The following is a 20026-nucleotide window of genomic DNA, read 5'->3' as shown; positions in this document are numbered from 1 at the left end:
TCTAAAATGCAAGTGTTCCCAGAAAGGGCTGGTTAATGTGTTAGATGCTGCTGAGCTGGAAAAGTAGGACAAGGACAGAGAAGCAATCATGAGAGCTGGCATTACAGACATCCTCGGAAGAGTCAAGGAGGGCATTCTGTAGAGCAATAGAGCTAGGGGCCTGTTCAGCTAAGTGAGAGCTACTGATGTGGAGGTAGATGTATGCAGCACAGCACAGGGGTGGTGGGGTGGTGGAACCTTTCTCCATTACCTCCTCAAGAAGCTTTGAGGAGCTTTTGGTGACCAAAGCCCTCACTGGCCACAAAGAAAAAAGTAGATAGACCCAGTATCCTGTGAGACAGGGCTTGGGGCTGGCAGGCAGTATGGATCAACTAGACTAGGAAGGATGATTCTCTATCACAAGATCTGCGTTGGGACACACAGTCCTGCTCATTTCCAGCAGAGGTGAGCTCCAAGGAAAGTGGAAGGGTGGGCTCCAATGTCATTCAACACCACGTTCTTCCTATGTGTGCTATCCTGAGAAAGTTACAATGCTTTATACAGTTGAGTTTAAGATGGAAACTAGATATACTCATTGGGAAATTACAGAAAAGTGAAGGATTATCTCTTGACATATTTTACTCTAGTTTGTATCTACATGCATTTGTTCTTGCATAAGATTTATTATTTTTCATTGAATGCTGTATAATACATATTTTCCATGTTGATATATGGCTTTCATAGTAAAGTTGCTTGGTATAATTCCTCTTGTTCAAGCAATTCTTCCCCTATGGATGGCCATTTGGGTCATATCTAATATTTATAAACAGTATTACACTGAGTATCTATAGAAATAGAATTTACTCTTGATGCATTTCTACATAGTCAATAATTGTATGGTTTTTTTTAAATTTTTCTAGCCATATTGTTGGTGGGAGGTCAAGTGGACCCACCCCACTTGGCATACACAGTCTAACACTCCCAACTGCCTGCATATGTGTCATTTAATTAAAAAAAATGATGCACCAAAAAGGGGTCTCATCATAGCTTCAATTTGTTTCTTTGGTGGTTAAATAAGATGCTCATTTTCCCATCTGTTCATTTACTGATTCTATTTCTCTCCCTGGGAGCAAGCAGCTCCCAAAGAGTGATTCACATTGGTATCTTTCTCAGCGAGGTCTCTGAATGGCTCCCCGAGGCCTGCAGGGCCTGTTCTCACCCACTGAAGTAAACCAAGCCAAATGCTTGTACCCTTCTGCATGTCTCTCTACATCCAGCTGCTCTCCACAGTTATAGTCTTCATGTTGAAGGATCCACAGCAGCCTTTTATGGACTCTCCTCTAAATCATCATTGGCTTTCTCTTTAGCAATTTTCAATGGACCTCAGAGAAACTTTAAGAAACACTTCTTGACTAATGTATTAGTCTAGTTTCTACTGACTTGCTTGGAATTCTTTGGTCTATCTCCACCTACTTGCTACTTCTCCAAAGGAAATCCTGGGCTTTGGTCTGACTTGTTTTGTTTCCTTCTATAAACCTCTATTTCTTCCTCCCTCTGTATCTTGGTTTGGGAGACCCTCTTCCTAGAGTGCCTCTGTTTACTCTTTGGCTATGTCAAGTCAAATGTTCTCTGAGACATAGCCTCCTCAGCCAAATTTCCTGGATTTTCTTCCAGTCTACTCAGACTCCAGCTTGCCTCCGAGTGTCTGAAGCATTTGCAGCATGTAGGGGATCTCTAAGAAAGCTTTCAATACTCCAAGAAGTAGTCCTTCCCTCCTCCCATTCAACTTCGAATAAGTGGAGAAAGGTAGTCCAGGGAGAGGTCCAAGCATCACTCTCTTTCTTTTGGTGATACAGACTTTGTGGAGGAAGCAGCTTAGTTCGAAGACAAATAGAACCACAAACTGACCCCAGAATTATTTTTCCTATCTCTCCCCAAGTCTCAAGTGTTTTGCAGGGGGGTTATATGCCATAGTCGATGGGGGCACATGCATGGAAGGGGAAGCCAGCAATGAGGTATTTGCTGCCCTCCTCACAGAGGGATTCCTAAGAGCAAGTGCTAAATGCTGTCTGCAATTATAATTTTGTCACTTTGTGGATTTTATTGTCTCAGCTGTGCATTGACCCCCTTAAGGCCCAAAGTATGTAGAACTTCTTATCTACATTATGCTTTTAGGCAGGTGGAAAAGACTCACTTAGCAAGCACACCCACTCCAGCCAAATCAGAGATTCTGTTCTGTTTTGAGGGCCTCATTTCTCTATTGATGACGGCCTAGTTATGCAAGCAGAACTCAAGGGAATAAGTTAGGAAGTTTCCTTGATGGTGCAGGAATGAGGACACTCTTGTTCTTGCGCTAGAATAGGGGGGACACCCAAATGGTAGCCTAACTCGCAATTGTGTCAAAAGCTTCCCTGAGCCTTTATTGGACTTACTTTATTGGACTTAGTGCTGAATGAACACCCACCCAAGGCACAGGGGAGTGACATCTTTTTCACTTATCAGGAATTCATGGACAGAGATAGGTTACAGATTCCACTGCTCCGTTGGCTGCTGCTTTCTAGAAGAATTTGAGCCCTCACAGAGTTGGGAGCCCACCTGCTAATGCCTGGATTCCAGAGCTGTGGGTGCGCACACATCATTGCACCATGTAGAGTTAGAAAAAGATCTCTCTAAAAATAACCACCGAGGAATATTTAATTTGATAGCAAGACTGTGACTAATCCATGAAACAGAGAGTCTGTGTGACAAGACACAGTACAACAATGGGGAGAAATTCATGTTTGACCTTTAAGCAAGTGCAAAATGAAACATATCTATGCCTCAGCAGCTGAAGACCCTGTGGCTGTAGGTAGAGTGACTATGAGCAGGGGATTTGATGGTCATGGAGGGGAACGAATGACATTTATAGATCTCTCGGGTGTTGTATCATGAAAATAGAATGGAGAAATCAATACTTTTGATGTTAAATAGAGAGGGAAGGCTGATGCTCAGCTAAGTGGGGGCTGATAAAAGGTAGATGTGGACAGCCCAGCTGGGCATGTGTGACCAAACCAGTCTCAGCCTGGCTTGGAAGAAAGGCAGGTCCTACAAATTTGAGGAGACCCAGTGTTTCTGTGTATATCATGGAGAGAGGAGCAAGATTCTAATGTTGAATGAACTTTTAGCCTGTACCATGTCTATGTTGAGAATCTTATAGGTATTATTCTCATAGATATTTCTGGTATGGAAGGCACTGTAATTTTCACTTGCTAGAGGAAACTGAGTTCAGAGAGGTTCAATTACTTGCGTAGGGTCACCCAGCGTGAATGTGTCCAGGACTGAATATGAACCCAGTCCTGATTCTGGGGCCTTAAGCTCTGTTCTTTATTGCAATGTTACTTGAAACTTGAAGCAAGGCTAGGAGGGGCTAGAGTGACTGGGATCAGAGGTGAGAGGCTGAGCGCAGAAGTGGTTCTAGCAAGGCCGTTCAATGATGAGTTCTCATAAAAATTTTCAGAGGATCCTGGCACGGCAGGTTGGTAGACCAATATTACTTTTCTGATTGTTTTATTATTCATGACTGTGCATAAAAATTATAATCCATTGCCCTCAGTGTTAATTGAAGAATAGCCTCTATTTCTTCAAGTTTCTCTTCCTCAGTGGAAACAGGGTGAACACTGTTTCTGTTGCTCTCTGGGTCAGGACCTTACATTTTCTAAGCACATATTCAAGATCTGTTCTCATAAAAGAGTCTTTTGAGTTTTCTTTTGTTTTTCACTCTCTACAGAATGCTTCTCAAGGAAAAAAATTAGCAATGGTCTTTGATCAGACTCAGGTCCAGTTGTTTTCCAGCATGCTTGGTGCTAGTCTTTCCTCAGACCCTTAGCATGTGCAGAGTTGTAGGAAAACAAGCCAATTGTTAAGTCTGCGTGCACCTGAAGCACTGGGGCCCAGAACTCCTCTGCAGCTCTGGAGATTAGGCTGTTCAGGGAGGGATGCTCCTTTTTCCTTCTGAGCCCAGGAAATGAGGGCAACAGTTCGAGTACAGGTAGTCTATCTCTCAACTAAAGGAAGATTGGCTCAGGAAAAAGAGAGAAGCCTGGTGGGATCCTGGGTGAGAAGCAGCCTAGATGATTTTATATAGTTAGTATTTATTGGGTGCTCAGAACACTGGAAAATGTGCAAAGGTAAGTTCTGATCCCAATACTCAAGTGGGTGGGCCTTTTTCTAGACTCTCCTTAAATATACTCAGGATTTCTTCTAAAAGCTTTGTTCTAGGGCTCTATCTTACTCATAATGGCTAACACCCAATGTCACAAGACCTACTAGGGTCTCCAAGACCTGGCTCCACCTCTTACTCCACCCATCTCTCTTCCCACTCTCCGCTTGCCTACTTCCAGATCACATCTAGGTATGTTAAGCAATTTTTCTATTTGATCTCCTTCCCCAATGCTCCTTCTGCCTAGAATAGTTTCTCCTTTATTTGGCTGCTTCATCTGCCTCATTAGGCTCCAACCTAAGTATCATTTCCTCCAGGAAGTCTTCCCTGACCTGCAAACTAGGTCAGGCTACCTGACTGATGCTCCCTTTGGACAGTACTCTTGTGTCTCTGACTAGAGATTTGCTGATGTGGTAACTGGTTCAGTTTCTCTTTCCCATGATTAGATCATAAACCCTATAATGAAAAAGACCATGAACATCTGGCGCGACCTTAGCCCATAACAGGTTCTCAATACACTTTTGGTGAAGGAATGCTGCCAAATTTTCACATTCAATGTGAAAAGCAGCAAAGGAACAAAGGAACAAACCCTCAGTTCCCTTCTTAGTCCCAGTCCCACAGCAATCCAAATACTGGGAAGATAGGGCTGTCTCAAGAAAACAGGCTTTGTTTTGTACTTCAGTGAGTTGGTGAATGCATTGCAATTGGTTGCTTTTTATGTACAGAGAAATTACCTCTGTCCTGATTTGCAATATCTGTGCTATTTTGGGCTGTTTTTCTCTTTTGGGCCTATTTGTATTAGAGCAATAATTTCACCATTTGGCTACACAGAGGCTCAATTAATATTACAAATATGGTCCCATAAAATTCACTTCTTGACATTAGAACGTTTTTGTTGCTAATTACTCTCCAAGGTTTTTAATTTCAATCCCTCCTGTGACTTAGTGCAGAAATCCAAGGGCAAAATTATTTCCTCCAAGAGGAAGGAGAAGTAAGCAATGCCAAGTTTCTATCTGTTTGCCCTTCCTTCTGGGGGTGTCTCACTTTGTATTCTGTTTTTGCTCATTTCCTTAGCCAAGAAACAATACGCAAATCAAAGCTTTATTGAAACAAAGATACACACTTCTGAGATGAAAAAAAAAAAACCCTCTTTTACTAATGTATTCACTCAAAGAATATTTACTGAATGTCTACTATGTGTGACATCCTGTGTCAGGCACCAAAGGTGAAAAAAATAAGGACATCATGTTATACTGTCTCCAAGTAGCTCAGTGTTGAGTGAGGCAAGACGTGCTGTAGATTCTCAGGCACATTTGGACACATCTTGTGGTACTCATCATGATGGGACTAGATAACTACATCCCATCTGGAATTCCCCTATCAATCTTTAGGGGTTGAAATCAGAAGAACCTTGTTTTTTTCCTAAGTTGAAGACATTGGCTAACTGCAAAAAACCTGCATTTTAATAATATTTTGAATGGGTTGATTAAATAGGAACAGATGGTTAAAGTTTGTCATTTTAGGAAAAATAATGAAATATTGCACTGCTTAATCTGTTTCTCTTTCACACTCTTCCCTATTCCCTCCCCACTGCATAGATATTCATTGCAAAAAAATCTTAAGGCAAAATGCTAATAATGCTTTTTTTTTAGTCTTGTTAGGTCTCCTTACCTAAAAGGACCCTAACTTGGTAGCTATCTCTGTGTGGCTGGGTTAGCCCTTTGTTCCTGGGCTGCCTCAGAAGAAGCTTCCTACATGGTGTCAGTTAGGGACATTTAAGAAGTGGGGAAGTGACCCTACCTTGGGTATTTCTTTCCATAAGGAAAACTAGCTCTGCAGGTATTTTACCAGCCAGCGGGGGCTCACACACTGAGGGTGCCAGCAGAGCAGAGGTTAATTGTGTAAGTCTCATCCGTTTACTCCCCTGCTTTGTGGAGGTTGAAGTTCTGACTCCTGGTGCCTCCTGGTCAGGGGAAGGCAGGGCCATTTCTGCCCCCGGCATTCTATTTGGATGTGCTTCTTTGCCAAATGCATTTCTCTGAAGTTTTCTTACCATTCTGTGTAGACAGCACCGCTTGAGATCAACTGCTGGGCGAGAAAAGGGAGTGCTGCCTTGTCACTGCCACCGGAAACTAACTCTTGGGGGAAGGAGCATCGTGTGCCACATACCCACAGCTTGCAGCCTTCAGTAGCGAGAGCCTCCAGAATGCTCCTGGATAAACATCATCTTTGTGGCCACACATTGTTTTATGAGCTGAGTCATCAGCCTGGTTGGCTCCTTAAATGCTGCTGTCTGAATTTTCAGGCAGAAGAAAACAAGGAGGCTTGAAGTGCAACCTGACAGAACTTTATAGAGGGTCAGTCTCATCCGCCAAAGGTGATGAGGGATTTGCCATTATGGAGTTTGCTTACGATAAAAGGATTATTGATCAACTTTCATTTCATTTGAGAGGAAATATGACGCTTTTCTGCATTTCTTATACATTATTTAGGAAATCTGTTTCATTATAGCTACTTTTAATAGCCACGAGTATTAGGGGATTTCCTGATGAAAATTTGATTCCTTCCTCAGTCATCAAGTTGCAATTTATCATTTAAGGTAATGAGGTAAAACCAAAAGTAACAGTGCCACAATAAGCCAGACTGTTTGCAGATTTCTTGGCTTCTTAAATTGTTCTATCATGTTTATCTTTTATATAGCTGTTCAGCAAGATGTTTCTTAATTAAAACTGATGTTCTTATAATGGGGAAATTTATTCTGATTAATTCAAGCTTCTGATCAGGAGATCTGTGATTTGGTAAAGTATCCCATTTCTCTTTTTCAGCCCAATTTTATTGTGGTGTCAATAGACATATAGGTAGAGCATTCACAAAAGAGTAGACGTGAAATTCTTGTTAGGTGTCCGATACTCTGTTAGCCTCTGTGTGGGGCTAAAATAAATGAAATCCTTGCCACTGAAGAATAAAGTGGATGGTTATTAATGTGCTAAACAGAAACACTCCATCTCTTAGAGTGGGGGATTAAGTGCTACAAGGAAGAAGGCTCTGATGATAGAGAAAAACTTCCTGTCATGGTGGGCAGCTGGAGTCTTCTTGGAGAAAGTGGTCCCCCGAGGCTATCTTTGGAGGATGAGGATGACCCATAAGTTTCAAGTGAAAGAGGTTGTGGGCTAGGGGATATTGTTCACAAAAGTACCATCAGATCAAGAAATGGCAGATGCCAGTGTTTGGAAGTAGGATAGCTCTGGAGAATTCTGGGAGAAGCGTTTTTTAAGTGTAATCTTAGAAATCAGATCTTGAGGGGCTGAGAATCAAATAAATTATACCGACATGAAAGGACATGGAATAAACAGTTCTCTTCTGAAGTGGAGACAGGAGGAAGAAGGAATGGTTGAGGAGCGGTGAGGCTACAGACAAGCTGGTCTTCCCGGGGTAGGAGCCTGTGGAGCAAGACAGGGTGAAAATGGGAGACAGAGGCTTCCAAAGGAAGAGCAAGAGGCTGGATTCTGGCAGGAACACAAGAAAACTGGGTAAAGAGGAGCGGGAGGTCAGTGAGGATTCTGAATTTCAGATGCAAGCTGGAAACCAGCTTAGGGCCGGGAGGGTTGTGTGTAGGGAGTGGACGGAGAGCCTGAGGAAAGGAGACTCGGACCAGATGCTATGGGGACAGAAGAGCAGGTGCATGGTCCTGCTGAGGCCTGATTCTCCACAATGTATGCTGTGTCCTTTTGCTTTGTTTCAAGAAAACAATCTAAATTTAGTGCAAACAGCAAGAGTAAAGGAGTCCAGAACTTAACCAAATGTCCTTTTTCTCCTCCTTGGCCCTTTTCTTTCCCTTTCACCAGGTGGAATTAATGATCTCTGACCTCAGAGCTGAGCTGTGCACTAGTAGGGTGGATTTTCTTTGGAAATGGAAGTAAACGTTGGGGAAACTGGACCTTAGGCTCTGCAACTGTCATTATGTACACCAGCCAAGGGGATGGAAATAGAGGATGAAATAAGAGCTCCCTGGGTGTTCAGAGGACCTGGGTTGCTTGTACCCATTATTTGGTCTTTCTTTGTGGGAATGTGGCTTCGTTCTGTGGTATGCCCTCCAGAGCTAGCTGAATAAGTAAGGGCACCTCCGTTGTTTTGCTTTGGTTCCTGATCAACCTTCTACTCTCAAAGTGTATCTGGCTATTGAGAAATTCAATTGTTCACAGAACAGACATTTTCTGGGCAGGAGTGGCAGGCAGCTTCACTGGTAGAAGGAAGAGTTCATAGATCAGGAGGCAGTGGCAATAGTCATGGTGACAATGAGGACAGCCAGGGCACTTTGAAGAAGTAATCAGCAAGATCTGGCAATTACTAAGATACTTACTTTAAAACTAAACTAAAAAAAAAAAAAAAATTAAAAGCAAGGTCTCTGTGTAGCCTAGGCTGGCCTCAAACAGGATTCTTCTGCCTCACCTTTCAGACTGCTATACTTACAGAGGAGTGCCACCATGCCAGTGGCATCAGAATATGCTTATTCTAGTCCTGCTTCTCAATTAATGGCCATGCACTAAATTGTTGAGTTGGGTGGGGGCTGAGAGGCCAGAAAGATGATTTTAGCCTAAAGCTTGCCTACAAGCCAATAAGCTGACAGTCCTATGGGAGAAAGGCTAGGGTTTTAGATAAAAATGAATACCCGAAATCCCAGACAAAAGATGTAAGGAAGAGGCTGGAGAAATGGCTTTGGCATTATGGACCTGCTCTTCCAGAGGAGGTCTCCTGGAAGAGAGTTACCGAGATGGGTTTTGAAGACTTTGGCATCCCCAAGAGCCATGTGAGGCGTGACTCCAAGGTTTTGAACTTACAGTGCTGGTGACAATTTGGCTATGTGCTGGGTCCAAATGCAGGGTCCCGAAGTTCCTGGTCTTTGCTCAGCAGTTGACAGTAGGGGGTCGTAAGGTAATGCTGGTAGCCACCCGAATGAATGAATTCTTAGGAAGAAGAAAGTTCTAGGAGGGAGCTGGAACTCAGGATGGCTGGAGGCGGAGACCTACACCCCAGAGAGGCTGCGGCATAGGTCTGGTGTACACAGCTAAACAGAGTTGTGAGAGAAAAGGCCGCTAAGCTGCATCAGGCCCCCCACACTCACCACATCAGCCAACTCAACAAAAGAACCCAGGAGATGTTAGAGGCCTTGGCCTAGATACAGCACCCTAGGAGCCCAGGAGCCCGTGCACTTCACTTGGTTCCTTTAAGGTGATCCCACTCTGCCAGCAACGCGCCCCCGTCCTCCGTCTCCCCGCCCCCCCCCCTGCAGAAGAGGACCTTTCCGAGGATGTGGCTGTGACAGCACTATGACAACGAGACGAGTTTATTGACGATGCCACCCCCCTTTATTATTATTATTGTTTATTATTTCTTTTTACGGGTTCTCCTCTTTCTGACCGGAGGGCGAGCGCCCATCTCGGTAGGGCTGGCCGGAGGCGCTGTGGCCTTCCACACGCAGGACCGCGACCCCCTCGGGTGCTCGCTGCGGCCGAAGGCTCTGGCTGGGCGGAGGGACCTGGTTTCCTAGGCCGGGCTGTCCAATAGCCTCTCGCAGATTTCCCTCCGCTGGCCCGCCGCGGCATCTCGTGGATTCGCGCGCGGGCTCGGGCGGCGCGAGCCCGGGGATTGCGAGCCCCCGCGCGCCAGGGAGCGGCGCATGCGCGGGCGTCCTGCGAGCCCGCTGAGGCCAGCCGAGCCGCGGCGGCGCCGAGAAGCCAGCGACCGAGCCGTGAGGAGCCCGGCGGCGGCGGCGGCGGCGGCGCAGGGACGGTGGCGACGGACAGGTGGCGAGCCCTCGCCCGCGTCGCCCGGGGCTGTTCGGCCGCCCGCGGAGTCTCGCTGTCAGGACGTGGCATCCGGCGGTGGCGGTGGCATCCCGGACGGCCTGTGAGGGATGCGCCGCCTACTGCCCCGCGCCGCCTGACCGCCCCCGCCTTGCCTCGCGGTGCGCCACAGCCGGGCCCGCGGCCGCCCCTGCGGTCGTCCCCTCCGCGCTGTCACCCAGCCGCCGCGCCTGCGGGGCTGCGCCCGGCCCGGCCATGTGGACCCCCACGGAGGAGGAGAAATACGGCGTAGGTAGGTGAGGCTCGGGCCTGACAGCGGCGGCGGGGGACTCCGGGGCACGTGCCCGAGTTCCGGGCCCCGCCTCGCTGGCTGCCCTGGCTCCTCCGCCCCGGCCGGCCCGCAGACTGTGCGGCCTCGGCGCGGGCGGGTGCGCTCCAGGCGGCGGGGATGGGCCCGGGGCTCTGGGTGCGGGAGGGCGGCAGGGGGCGCTGGCGGGGCGGCCTCCGCAGGTGCGGCCCGCGGGAGGGGCCGCCAGGCCGGGGGCAGTTGCGGAAGGTTTGTGGTGTAGGGCGCAGGACAGTTTACCCGAGAAGATAGATAACATTCTGAGAATCTGCTTTTTCCAGCAGTCATAACCCCCGATTTTAATGAGTTTCTGCACAAAAGTTAATGAGCCCGGTGGCGGTTTATTTTCCGATTGGGATCTTACAAAAAAAGGATGAAAATCGTTGACATCATTTTCTCAGTTCAAAATGCTGCAGATATTTGTTTTGCTTTAAATATTAGAAATAGTTGCCCTGCTGCCGTGGGAGGTGTTTTGACATACATCATTGTTAAAGTTTAGTGTATTTTGTTGACATGGTTTTGTTAAAAAAACAAACAAACAAACAAAAAACTATTTTAAAATGAGAACGTTATTCCTTAGTTTTCTTTTTAAGTGTTATGCGAAACTCCAGGGGCTAAGGATTTCTTTTAACATTCCATTTTTTTTTTTTTAAAGAACACAATTATTTAAGGGACCGAGTGTTTTACTTTTACAATGTTAGTATTTCGTGGTCATTACACGACACTTTACATTATTTTGTTCAGCCACTTAAACATTATTGTAAATTGGACTTACAATTTGGATTTACTTAGAAATATTTAAAATATGGAGTGTGCAGTGTTTTTCTTTTTTCCTTAGCCTGTAATGGAAAATTTTAGAAAACTTGCAGGAAATATACTGCTGAGAGGCAAATTATTATTTCCACTATTGCAACAATTCTATCAGTATTTCGTTTATAATTCATTACAAAGTAACTTTGTAAATTGCAGTGGTAACAGTTGTTTTGGAATACCATCAGGCAAGGTATGTCAAAACAGGATTTATATAAGAGAAGCCTTCTCTCTTGTTCTGAAAAGTAACATTCCAAAGTTTGTAATTAGCTTTGCTACAATGGAACTGGTGAAAAAGACTCCCGAGCCTGTTGAAATAGAATTGGGAAATGATGCACAGGCTGGCATTCACCCGGAGGGACTCTTTTACCTTTTCTATTTAAAGCATTCCTTGAATACTAAGTTGATACTGTGAAATGAGGCGTTGATGGTTTTTCTTCATAACTTGCTCTCAGAACTACTTAATTAGAATAACAAGCAATCAGTGTGAAAGTGGTCCGCTGTCCAGTGGTACTTGATTCTTTTCTTCTGGGGAGGAACCCCCAAGTAGTGCAGATAGTGGAGATCAGAGTGCTGGCTTCCATTTACTGGTGCTTTGGGCAAGTTACTCAAATCATCTTCTTAATGTGTCAATGAGGGTTCATGTTTACATATCTTATAGGGTTGTGAAAACCAAACAAGTACACACTAAGTAGTTAGTAAACGTTAATCCCTCCCTTAGTACTTTGAGAGTGGTAACACTTTGACAATAAATACTAGGTGTGTTAGTTCTAAGACTGGCGGTTCAAGCCAAGCAGGACAGTGTATGTGAATCCTAAATACTAGGATTTGGTGTATGATTTACCAAGACGAAAGATGGAAGGAGATTCTTGAATTCTTCAGACTGTGTGCTTAGCTTTAGAAAAATTGCTATTCCCTGTAGAGGAGGACAGCATTGGGCATAGGGTAGGTCTTAATGCTTGTCATTCTGAAGACAGTTTCTTTGCAGCTGTGGTCTGGTATAATTTTGGTGCTTTTTCTTCTTTAAAAAAAAAGGCAACTACTTGATATTTCTCTCACAGTTTTTTTTTTTTTTTCAACTGTCTCTTCCTCAGTTATGGTCTAAAAGTTTTTGTTAAAATTGTTTAAAACTCAGGACATCTCCCCCCACTCCCCACCCCCAAACATGTTAAGGGCTGCACTTCTAGGCATTTTCTTAAAATATAATTTAATCTGTAAGATATCTTCAGTATTGTGTTTAATAATGAGAAAAAATGTCAGTTCAAATGATTTTCCATTTGTTCCAGTGTTTAATTGCTTTAAGGACTAGCTTGAAAGTTTAACTATAACCATTGTTTCTATAAGAAAGTATTTTGAGTTCAGCTTTGCTCCTTTTTCAAATTAAACATTTATTTTTACTTATTTGTGTGGGGGATGGGTGTGCCCATGCTGTGACATGCACATGGAGGTCCTAGAACACCTTGGGGAGTCTGTTGTTTTCCTCTACCCTGGGGCTTAGGGTGTTGAACTCAGGCCATCTGGCTTAGTGACAGGTGCCTTAGCCCACTGAGCCATCTCACCAGCCCCAGCTTTGAATTTTGTGACTAAGTCAGAGCACAGATATCTGTTTCTGTTTGGCAACTTGTAATCCTCCAACAAGTAAGAAAGTGTACTTTCCATCCAGTCTGGAGAACCATGAGAAAGAGCTCCCGATGTCGGTGAGGGATGAGTTCCTGTTGCAAAGTCCCCTCCACCACCCTGTCTTAGTTGTTCCAATGTGTTTTCACATTTGTAAGGCTTTTGAAATCTAGTAGTAATTCACAATTTTCTTTCAAGACAGTTTCTTACTATGTAGTACCTTGGTTTCTCTAGTACTTATAGAGAGATCCACCTGCTTCAGCCTCCTGAGTACTGGGATTAAAGGCATGTGTCACCAAGCCTGGCCCATAATTTAACGTCTTACTTTTTTATCTTTATTTTTACAATAGAGGACCTCTGTACAGGCAGCAACATTTCTTTTATTATTTTTCTCTTAAGACTATGTGGTACCCGAGCTCCCTTTTTGTTATATTCTGTGATTGGCTTGAGAGGGTGAAGAGGGCACTGCCCTTTTGTGAAGATAAATGATGTGCTAATCAGTTTGCTGGAGATACCCAATTGTGTTGCCATATGTAGATTCCCAGAATAATTTTCATAGGATCTCTATTATATAAATGAAGAAAAGGATCTCAGAGGTTGCTTTTCTTTCCTTCCTTGGTCATTCAACAGTTATAGAGTCCCTTTAATTTTTTTTTTTTTTTTTTTTTTTTTTTTTTTTTTTTTTTTTGGCACTGGGAGGTATTTTATGACATACTTGACTGTTTTTGCTCTTCTCCTCTAATATTGTTAGGGGATTTTCCTCTCCATTTCTTCCCCCTGTGTTTTTGCAGCAGGGTTTTACACTATAGTTCAGGCTGAACTATACTCAGGCTCAAAACATAATTCCTTGGAAAATTCTGTATGTTTTATTTCTTAGGTTGTCTTTCGAAGGAACTTCCTGCATTAGAGTGTATTAAATAGGAAAAACAGTTGACCTTCCTTTTTTTTTTTTTTTCCTTTGACAGGGTTTCTTTGTGTAGTTTTTGTGCCTGTCCTTGAACTCACTCTGTAGACTAGGCTGGCCTCAAACTCAGAGTTCCACCTGGCTCTGCCTCCCCAAGAGCTGGGATTAAAGGTGTGTGCCACCACTGCCCAGCCTTCTTTTTACTGATTGTACTACTGAACAGGGAAACCAAAACTAAAACCACACTCTTCTTACTTTCTACTAACAAGAACAGGAAATACCCACAGGGAATAAAAATGTAATTAAATTCATTCAATAGATGAACAGCAAAGGTATGAATGTGTCTTGATGTCTAGATTTATGTGTATGTTGGTTAGTTTTTGTCAACTTGACAAAAACCTCTGGGAAGAGGGAATCTCAACTGGGGAATCACCTTCATCAGACTGGCCTATAGTAAGGGATATTTTTCTTGATTAATGATTGATATAGGAGGACCTAGCTTACTGTTGGTAGTGCCACCTTTGGTCAGGTGGTCCCAGGTTGTATAAGAAAACAGGCTGAGTAGCCACGGGGATCAAGCCTGTAAGCAGCATTTCTCTGTAGCCTCTGCTACCATTTCTGCTTCAGCTTCCTCTGATGAGGGACTATAAGCTATAAACCAAATTAAACCCTTCCCTTCCTAAGTTGCTTCTGGTCATGGTCTATTTATCATAGCAATAGGAAATGTAACGAAGAAAATGTGGAAACTTTCTCAAAAAGCCATCTTGTTTATTACACTGCTGTCTTTAGGTTAACAAACAAACAAACAAAATCACATGTGTATGTAGGCAGTCATTCTGCCACTGAGCTGCTATATCCCCAGCCCCATGGTAAACTTTAATAATCCAGAACAATGATTCTTATTATTTGCTATTTTTCAATTCTTTTCTGTTTTTTTTTTAAAAGATTTATTTATTTATTATGTATACAGAAGGGGGCACCAGATCTCATTACAGATGGTTGTGAGCCACCATGTGGTTGCTGGGAATTGAACTCAGGACCTTTGGGAGCAGTCAGTGCTCTTAACCTCTGAGCCATCTCTCCAGCCCCTATTTTTCAATTCTTATACCATGAAAAATTTCTCTCATTACCCTCCAGAATATTTAACATATTTAACAATAGTTTTGCAATACCATATTCATTTTTTTCTGATTCCTAAGACCAGGGTATGTGTGTAAGTCTTTTATTTGTATTTAAATAAATCACTAAGTTTCATGGAAATTTAACTTCTAAAGGTCTTTGGTAGAGCCTGGTGTGGTTTATATTTCCTTGAATTCAACAGACTAGAGGATTAGAAGTTTGAGGAGGGAGAAAGGGAGGTAGGGGGAGGAGGGAAGGCAGAGAGAGAAGGGATGAAAAGGAAGGAAAAAAAAAGATCTGCAGTACAGAGGAGTCTGAAGTGGAGCAGGAACCATATGGAAAAGAACCACTGTCCACAGCATCTGAGTAAATCCACTGGTTACAGGAATGGCCTGAAGACATGGCAGCTTTAGTTATTTTATGGCCCATTAGTCCCAGGAAGGAAGCCCAGTTTTTGAAACCTCTGAAAGAGAACCAACACCTTTTTTTGAGGTAAAGATTCCCACTGTAAAGATTCCCACTAGGGGAAGAGATGTCACATCTTCAAACTTTATTTTGTTCTGAAAAACAAGGATATAATCTGCATTTATAATAATAGATTTAGTGTTTACAGGGAATGTTGACATTTAAGTTACTTGAGCATCATGTTGGGAGTAAAGTGACAGATCTAAGGTACTAGGCTAATGAGTGCTGAATTGAAGTTTGAAGCCAAGATTTCAGAATTCTAGGCCACAGATTTTCCTCTTTTACAAAAATTTTATTTTATTATTTGTATGTGTGTGTGTGTGTGTGTGTGTGTGTGTGTGTGTGTGTGTGTCTGTTTTATGTATTATGTCTTGAGTGTTGACATGTGAGGTCCCATTGTGGTAGGAGACAACTTTTGGGAGCTGGTTTCCTTATTCCACCATGGGTTCCAGGGACCCAGCTCAAGTTGTTAGGCTAGGGCAGCAAGACTGTTTTACCAGCTAAGTCATCTTGCCTGCTCTACAGGTTCTTTTCTTACACCCTTTGCCCTTGAATGGAATTTGTCAGTACTGTATGTCTAACTTGAAAGTTGAGACATAGTCTAGAACAGTGGTTCTCAACCTTCCTAATGCGACCCCATTCAGTTCCTTATGTTGTGATGACCCCCAACCATAAAGTTATTTTTGTTGCTACTTCATAGTTGTAATTTTGCCACTGTTTTGAATCATAATGTAAATATCTGTGTTTTCCAATGGTTTTAGAAGAACCCTGTGAAAGGGTTGTTTGACCCCTAAAGGGGCTGAGACCCATATTTTGAGAACCACTGCTCTAGAGTCTTTTCATTCTTAACTAAGTAAATATATTTAAGGAATTTTTTCCACCTTGGACATTATATAAGGCTACATAATATTATTGTTCCATTTCTGAATATAATGATTTATTTTGATAGTGAGTATAAATACAGGGTATGAGTTCAGAAAGCAAGTTTTTAATAATGCCTAGGGGCTGGGTGGTGGTGGCGCAGGCCTTTAATCCCAGCACTTCGGAGGCAGAGGCAGGCGGATCTCTGTGAGTTCGAGGCCAGCCTGGTCTACAGAGTGAGATCCAGGACAAGCACAAAACTACACAAAGAAATCCTGTCTCGAAAACAACAACAAAAATGCCTTAAGGACTGTATTAGGTATTATTATTATTATTATTATTATTATTATTATTATTAATAATAAGACAGGGTCTCACTCCTTAACTGGCCTGGAGCTCACTATATAGTCCAGACTGACCATGTCCAGCATATTGTTCTTTTTTAGAATGACACCTAGGTCAGAGGAAAGAAATTGAATTTAGCAAACATTTACTGAGTGACTTTTTTTTTGGATTTTTTAAATTAAATATATTTATTTTTTCCATTTTACAAACCAACCCCAGTTCCCTTCCCCCTCCCTCCCCTTCTCCCGCCTCCTCACCTCCCTCCCGCTCTACCCCCATCCACTCCTCAGAGTGGGTAAGGCCTCCCATGGTAGTCAACAAAGTCTGGCATACCAAGTTGAAGGAGAGCCTAGCCCCTATCAAGGCTGGGCAGGGTATCCCACCACAGGGAATGGGTTCCAAAAAGCCAGTTCATGTACCTGGGATAAGTCCTGGTCCTGCTGCCAGGGACCCCACAAACAGATCGAGTCACATAGCTGTCACCCACATTCAGCGGGCCTAGTTCATTCCCGTGCAGGTTCCTGAGCTGTCAGTCCAGAATCAGTGAGCTCCAACTAGCACTGGTCAACTGTCTCTGTGGGTTTCCCCATCATGATCTTGACCTCCTCCTCCTCCTCCTCCTCCTCCTCCTCCTCCTCCTCTTCTTCTTTTTGAATGTCGAATGCCATTTATTGAAGGAGGGAGGAGTTCTTAAATACAGGCTTACAGCACAATGAGAGAACCCCAGATGGCAGAAGTTCGCTTCTGATTTTTTTTTTGAGCTGAGGATAGAACCCCGGGCCTTGCGCTTGCTAGGCAAGCGCTCTACCATTGAGCTAAATCCCCACCCCCGCTCCTGATGTTTTACAATCTTGCATCCAAGCAGTTAATGCTCAATATGCTGGAAACACAGACAAGGAGCTTCCCTTAAGCATTCAGGAGGGTGAAATCTCACAGGGAATTAGCATAGGGAGGATATCAAGGTCAAGGTCAGCAAGCAATGCAACAGTTACCCAAAATGGGGGCTAGGGACCTACAGGTCCCCCCTCATTACTAAAAAATGAGCTTCTGACTTAGGTTGCATGGGACGTCAGCAGGTCACCTTACCTGTCATGGAGACACCTGTCCAGGCCACACAGGTGTTCTTTCTTAGGTTGGTGAGCGGCCCCCGAGGCATTACCCGTCTCTGATGCTCATTATCCTACAGGCTCAATCGTGTGAGAGCTGTAGAGTTAACTGTTGCCAAAGATCTCTAAGTGGTGCTGGGCTTGCAATCTGTGTGTTGGACACAGAAAAGACCAACAGAAGTCTTAACCTACTCATAGCTGGTAGGCTAAAGGCAGCTGAGCCATTCCCTTCCTTAATGAGCCTTATTGCAAATTGGAGTCCTTGTAAGATGGTATCCCAAGAGTAAATGGAACTTGAGTTTGTAAATTTGTAACTTTCAAAGCCAATTGAAATGTATATAACTATTGATTTAAATTTGTCATGCCCAATAGAATGAAAGATTAATTAACTGTGGTAGCTACTTTTGCTGCCAGGGTCTCCACTATGCTAGCTGTAGTAACCAGTTATGAAATGGTAATCCCCAAACAGTAGTAGTAGTGGGGGTCGCCACTGTTATAACAGCAACAACGGCAGCAGCGATGTCAAATTCTCTTCTGGAGCATGTGGGTATCCATTGGCATGGACACAACTCCAGGAACACGAACCACCGAGGCCCATTATTCTTGATCCCAGCACCACCCAAGCTGGCAGCTCTGCAAAAGAACAACTAAGAACCATAAAGAAAAAACAGGCAGCTCACAAGAACAGAACTAATGGTCTCATAATGACTATATTCAGACTCACAAATTTTAAGGCATCTTCAAAGGGGGCTAAATGAATTTCATTTAGTGCACAGAGCCACTCCTGAGAAATAGGTACTACTCCAGCTTGAATAGGGTTGTGAGAATGAAAATGCTTAGCTGGCATGCTACTGTTAATAAATGGAGGTCAGTGATCATCAGTGTTATCCTTAATCTCCTAGGTGTCTGGGTGACACATTCTTAAACATACTTGAAAAAGCAGTTACCATACATTACCTTCTGGAGAATCCAACCGCATGGCTGCAGTTCCTAGGCTTACGTTAATGCCTGCCAAAGCTGGCCATATTGGGTTTTCAATCCCCATTGACATCGAAAGGGGAGAGTTTTTACGAAGGCCCAATAGGTCTCTGCCATGTTGGGCTTCAGCTGCAGCCACAGGGCGCCCTCAGTGCTCAGAAACCCAATGAGGAATTTTATTGTCCTGAGGAAAGATATAAGCAGAACCCTGGGCCCACACCAACACCAGAATAGATCCCCTCCAAGTGTCAGTAGAAAGATCCTTCCATCGCTCCAGAGGGTGATTTGCAACAGGAGCCCTCCAGTGCTTATCTGTAGTGGATATTCCAGCAGAATCCACTGATAAGAAATTTAGAGTATATAATACAAGGGAAAGAATAGAATGTGGAGAGGAATGATGAGCCCCTAGTTTCCCCTTTTTGCTGTAGCAAAATATATTTGTCTGTTTGTTTGTTTTTAATAGTTCAAATTTTTCTTTTCTTTTTTCTTTTTTAGATTAATTAATTTATTTTTCTATTATCAGCTTGATACAGTATAAATTCTTACCTTAATAGTGTAATGTTTCATTGAGGGTTGCTCAGTAATTGAGTAAAACCAGATCTTATTATAAGCAACAGTCATCCTAAGGTCCTCCATGTCATATATATAGCCTTATGGTTCTGTGGGTTGCAGTCTGATTGTTCTTTGCTTTCTATCTAGAATCCACTTCTGAGTGAGTACATACCATGTTTGTCCTTCTGAGTCTGGGTTACCTCACTCAGGATGATTTTTTCTAGTTCCATCCATTTGCCTGAGAATTTCATGCTGTCATTGTTTTTCTCTGCTGCGTAGTACTCCATTGTGTACATGTACCACATTTTCTTTATCCAGTCTTCAGTTGATGGGCATCTAGGTTGTTTCCAGGTTCTGGCTATTACAAATAATGCTGCTATGAACATAGTTGAGCATGTATCTTTGTGGTATGGTTGAGCATTCCTTGGGTATATGCCCAAGAGTGGTATGGCTGGGTCTTGAGGTAGTTCGATTCCCAATTTTCTGAGAAACCACCATACTGACTTCCACAGTGGTTGTACAAGTTTTCATTCCCACCAACAGTGGAGTAGTGTTCCCTTTGCTCCGCATCCTCTCCAACATAAACTGTCCTCAGTGTTTTTGAACATAGCCATTCTGACAGGTATAATGTGGTATCTCAGAGTCATTTTGATTTGCATTTCTCTGATGATTAAGGATGTTGAGCATTTCTTTAAATGTCTTTCAGCCATTTGTGTTTCTTGTTTTGTGAATTCTCTGTTTAGCTCTTTAGCCCATTTTGTAATTGGATTGTTCAGTATTTTGATGTCTAATTTCTTTGAGTTCTTTATATACTGTGGAGATCAATCCTCTGTCAGATGTGGGGTTGGTGAAGATCTTTTCCCATTCTGTAGGCTGTCTTTTTGTCTTATTGGCCATATCTTTTGCCCTGCAAAAGCTTCTGCTGAGTGACTTTTTAAACCA

At 43.4% G+C, this 20026-nt stretch overlaps 1 protein-coding gene across 7 annotated transcripts in view; it reads left to right on the top strand.

The window, feature by feature from the left end:
• The first annotated feature begins 9827 nt into the window (after positions 1 to 9827).
• Positions 9828 to 20026, top strand: part of Dock3 (dedicator of cytokinesis 3) — a 391678-nt gene continuing 381479 nt past the window's right edge. For 6 of the 7 annotated variants that reach the window (XM_036193574.1, XM_036193572.1, XM_036193575.1 and 3 more), the window contains exon 1: positions 10176 to 10273. In XM_036193574.1, the coding sequence (XP_036049467.1) occupies positions 10237 to 10273 (37 nt within the window). In that variant the 5' untranslated portion in view covers positions 10176 to 10236. Of the gene's footprint in view, positions 10274 to 20026 lie in introns of all 7 variants that reach the window. The other variant, XM_036193576.1, reaches the window with a different exon arrangement.

The sequence above is a fragment of the Onychomys torridus genome, chromosome 7 (genome assembly GCF_903995425.1).
Source record: "Onychomys torridus chromosome 7, mOncTor1.1, whole genome shotgun sequence".
In the NCBI taxonomy this organism is placed as follows: domain Eukaryota; kingdom Metazoa; phylum Chordata; class Mammalia; order Rodentia; family Cricetidae; genus Onychomys; species Onychomys torridus.
The sequence above is the reverse complement of the archived record's forward strand: the minus strand, read 5'-3'. Positions and strand labels throughout refer to the sequence as shown.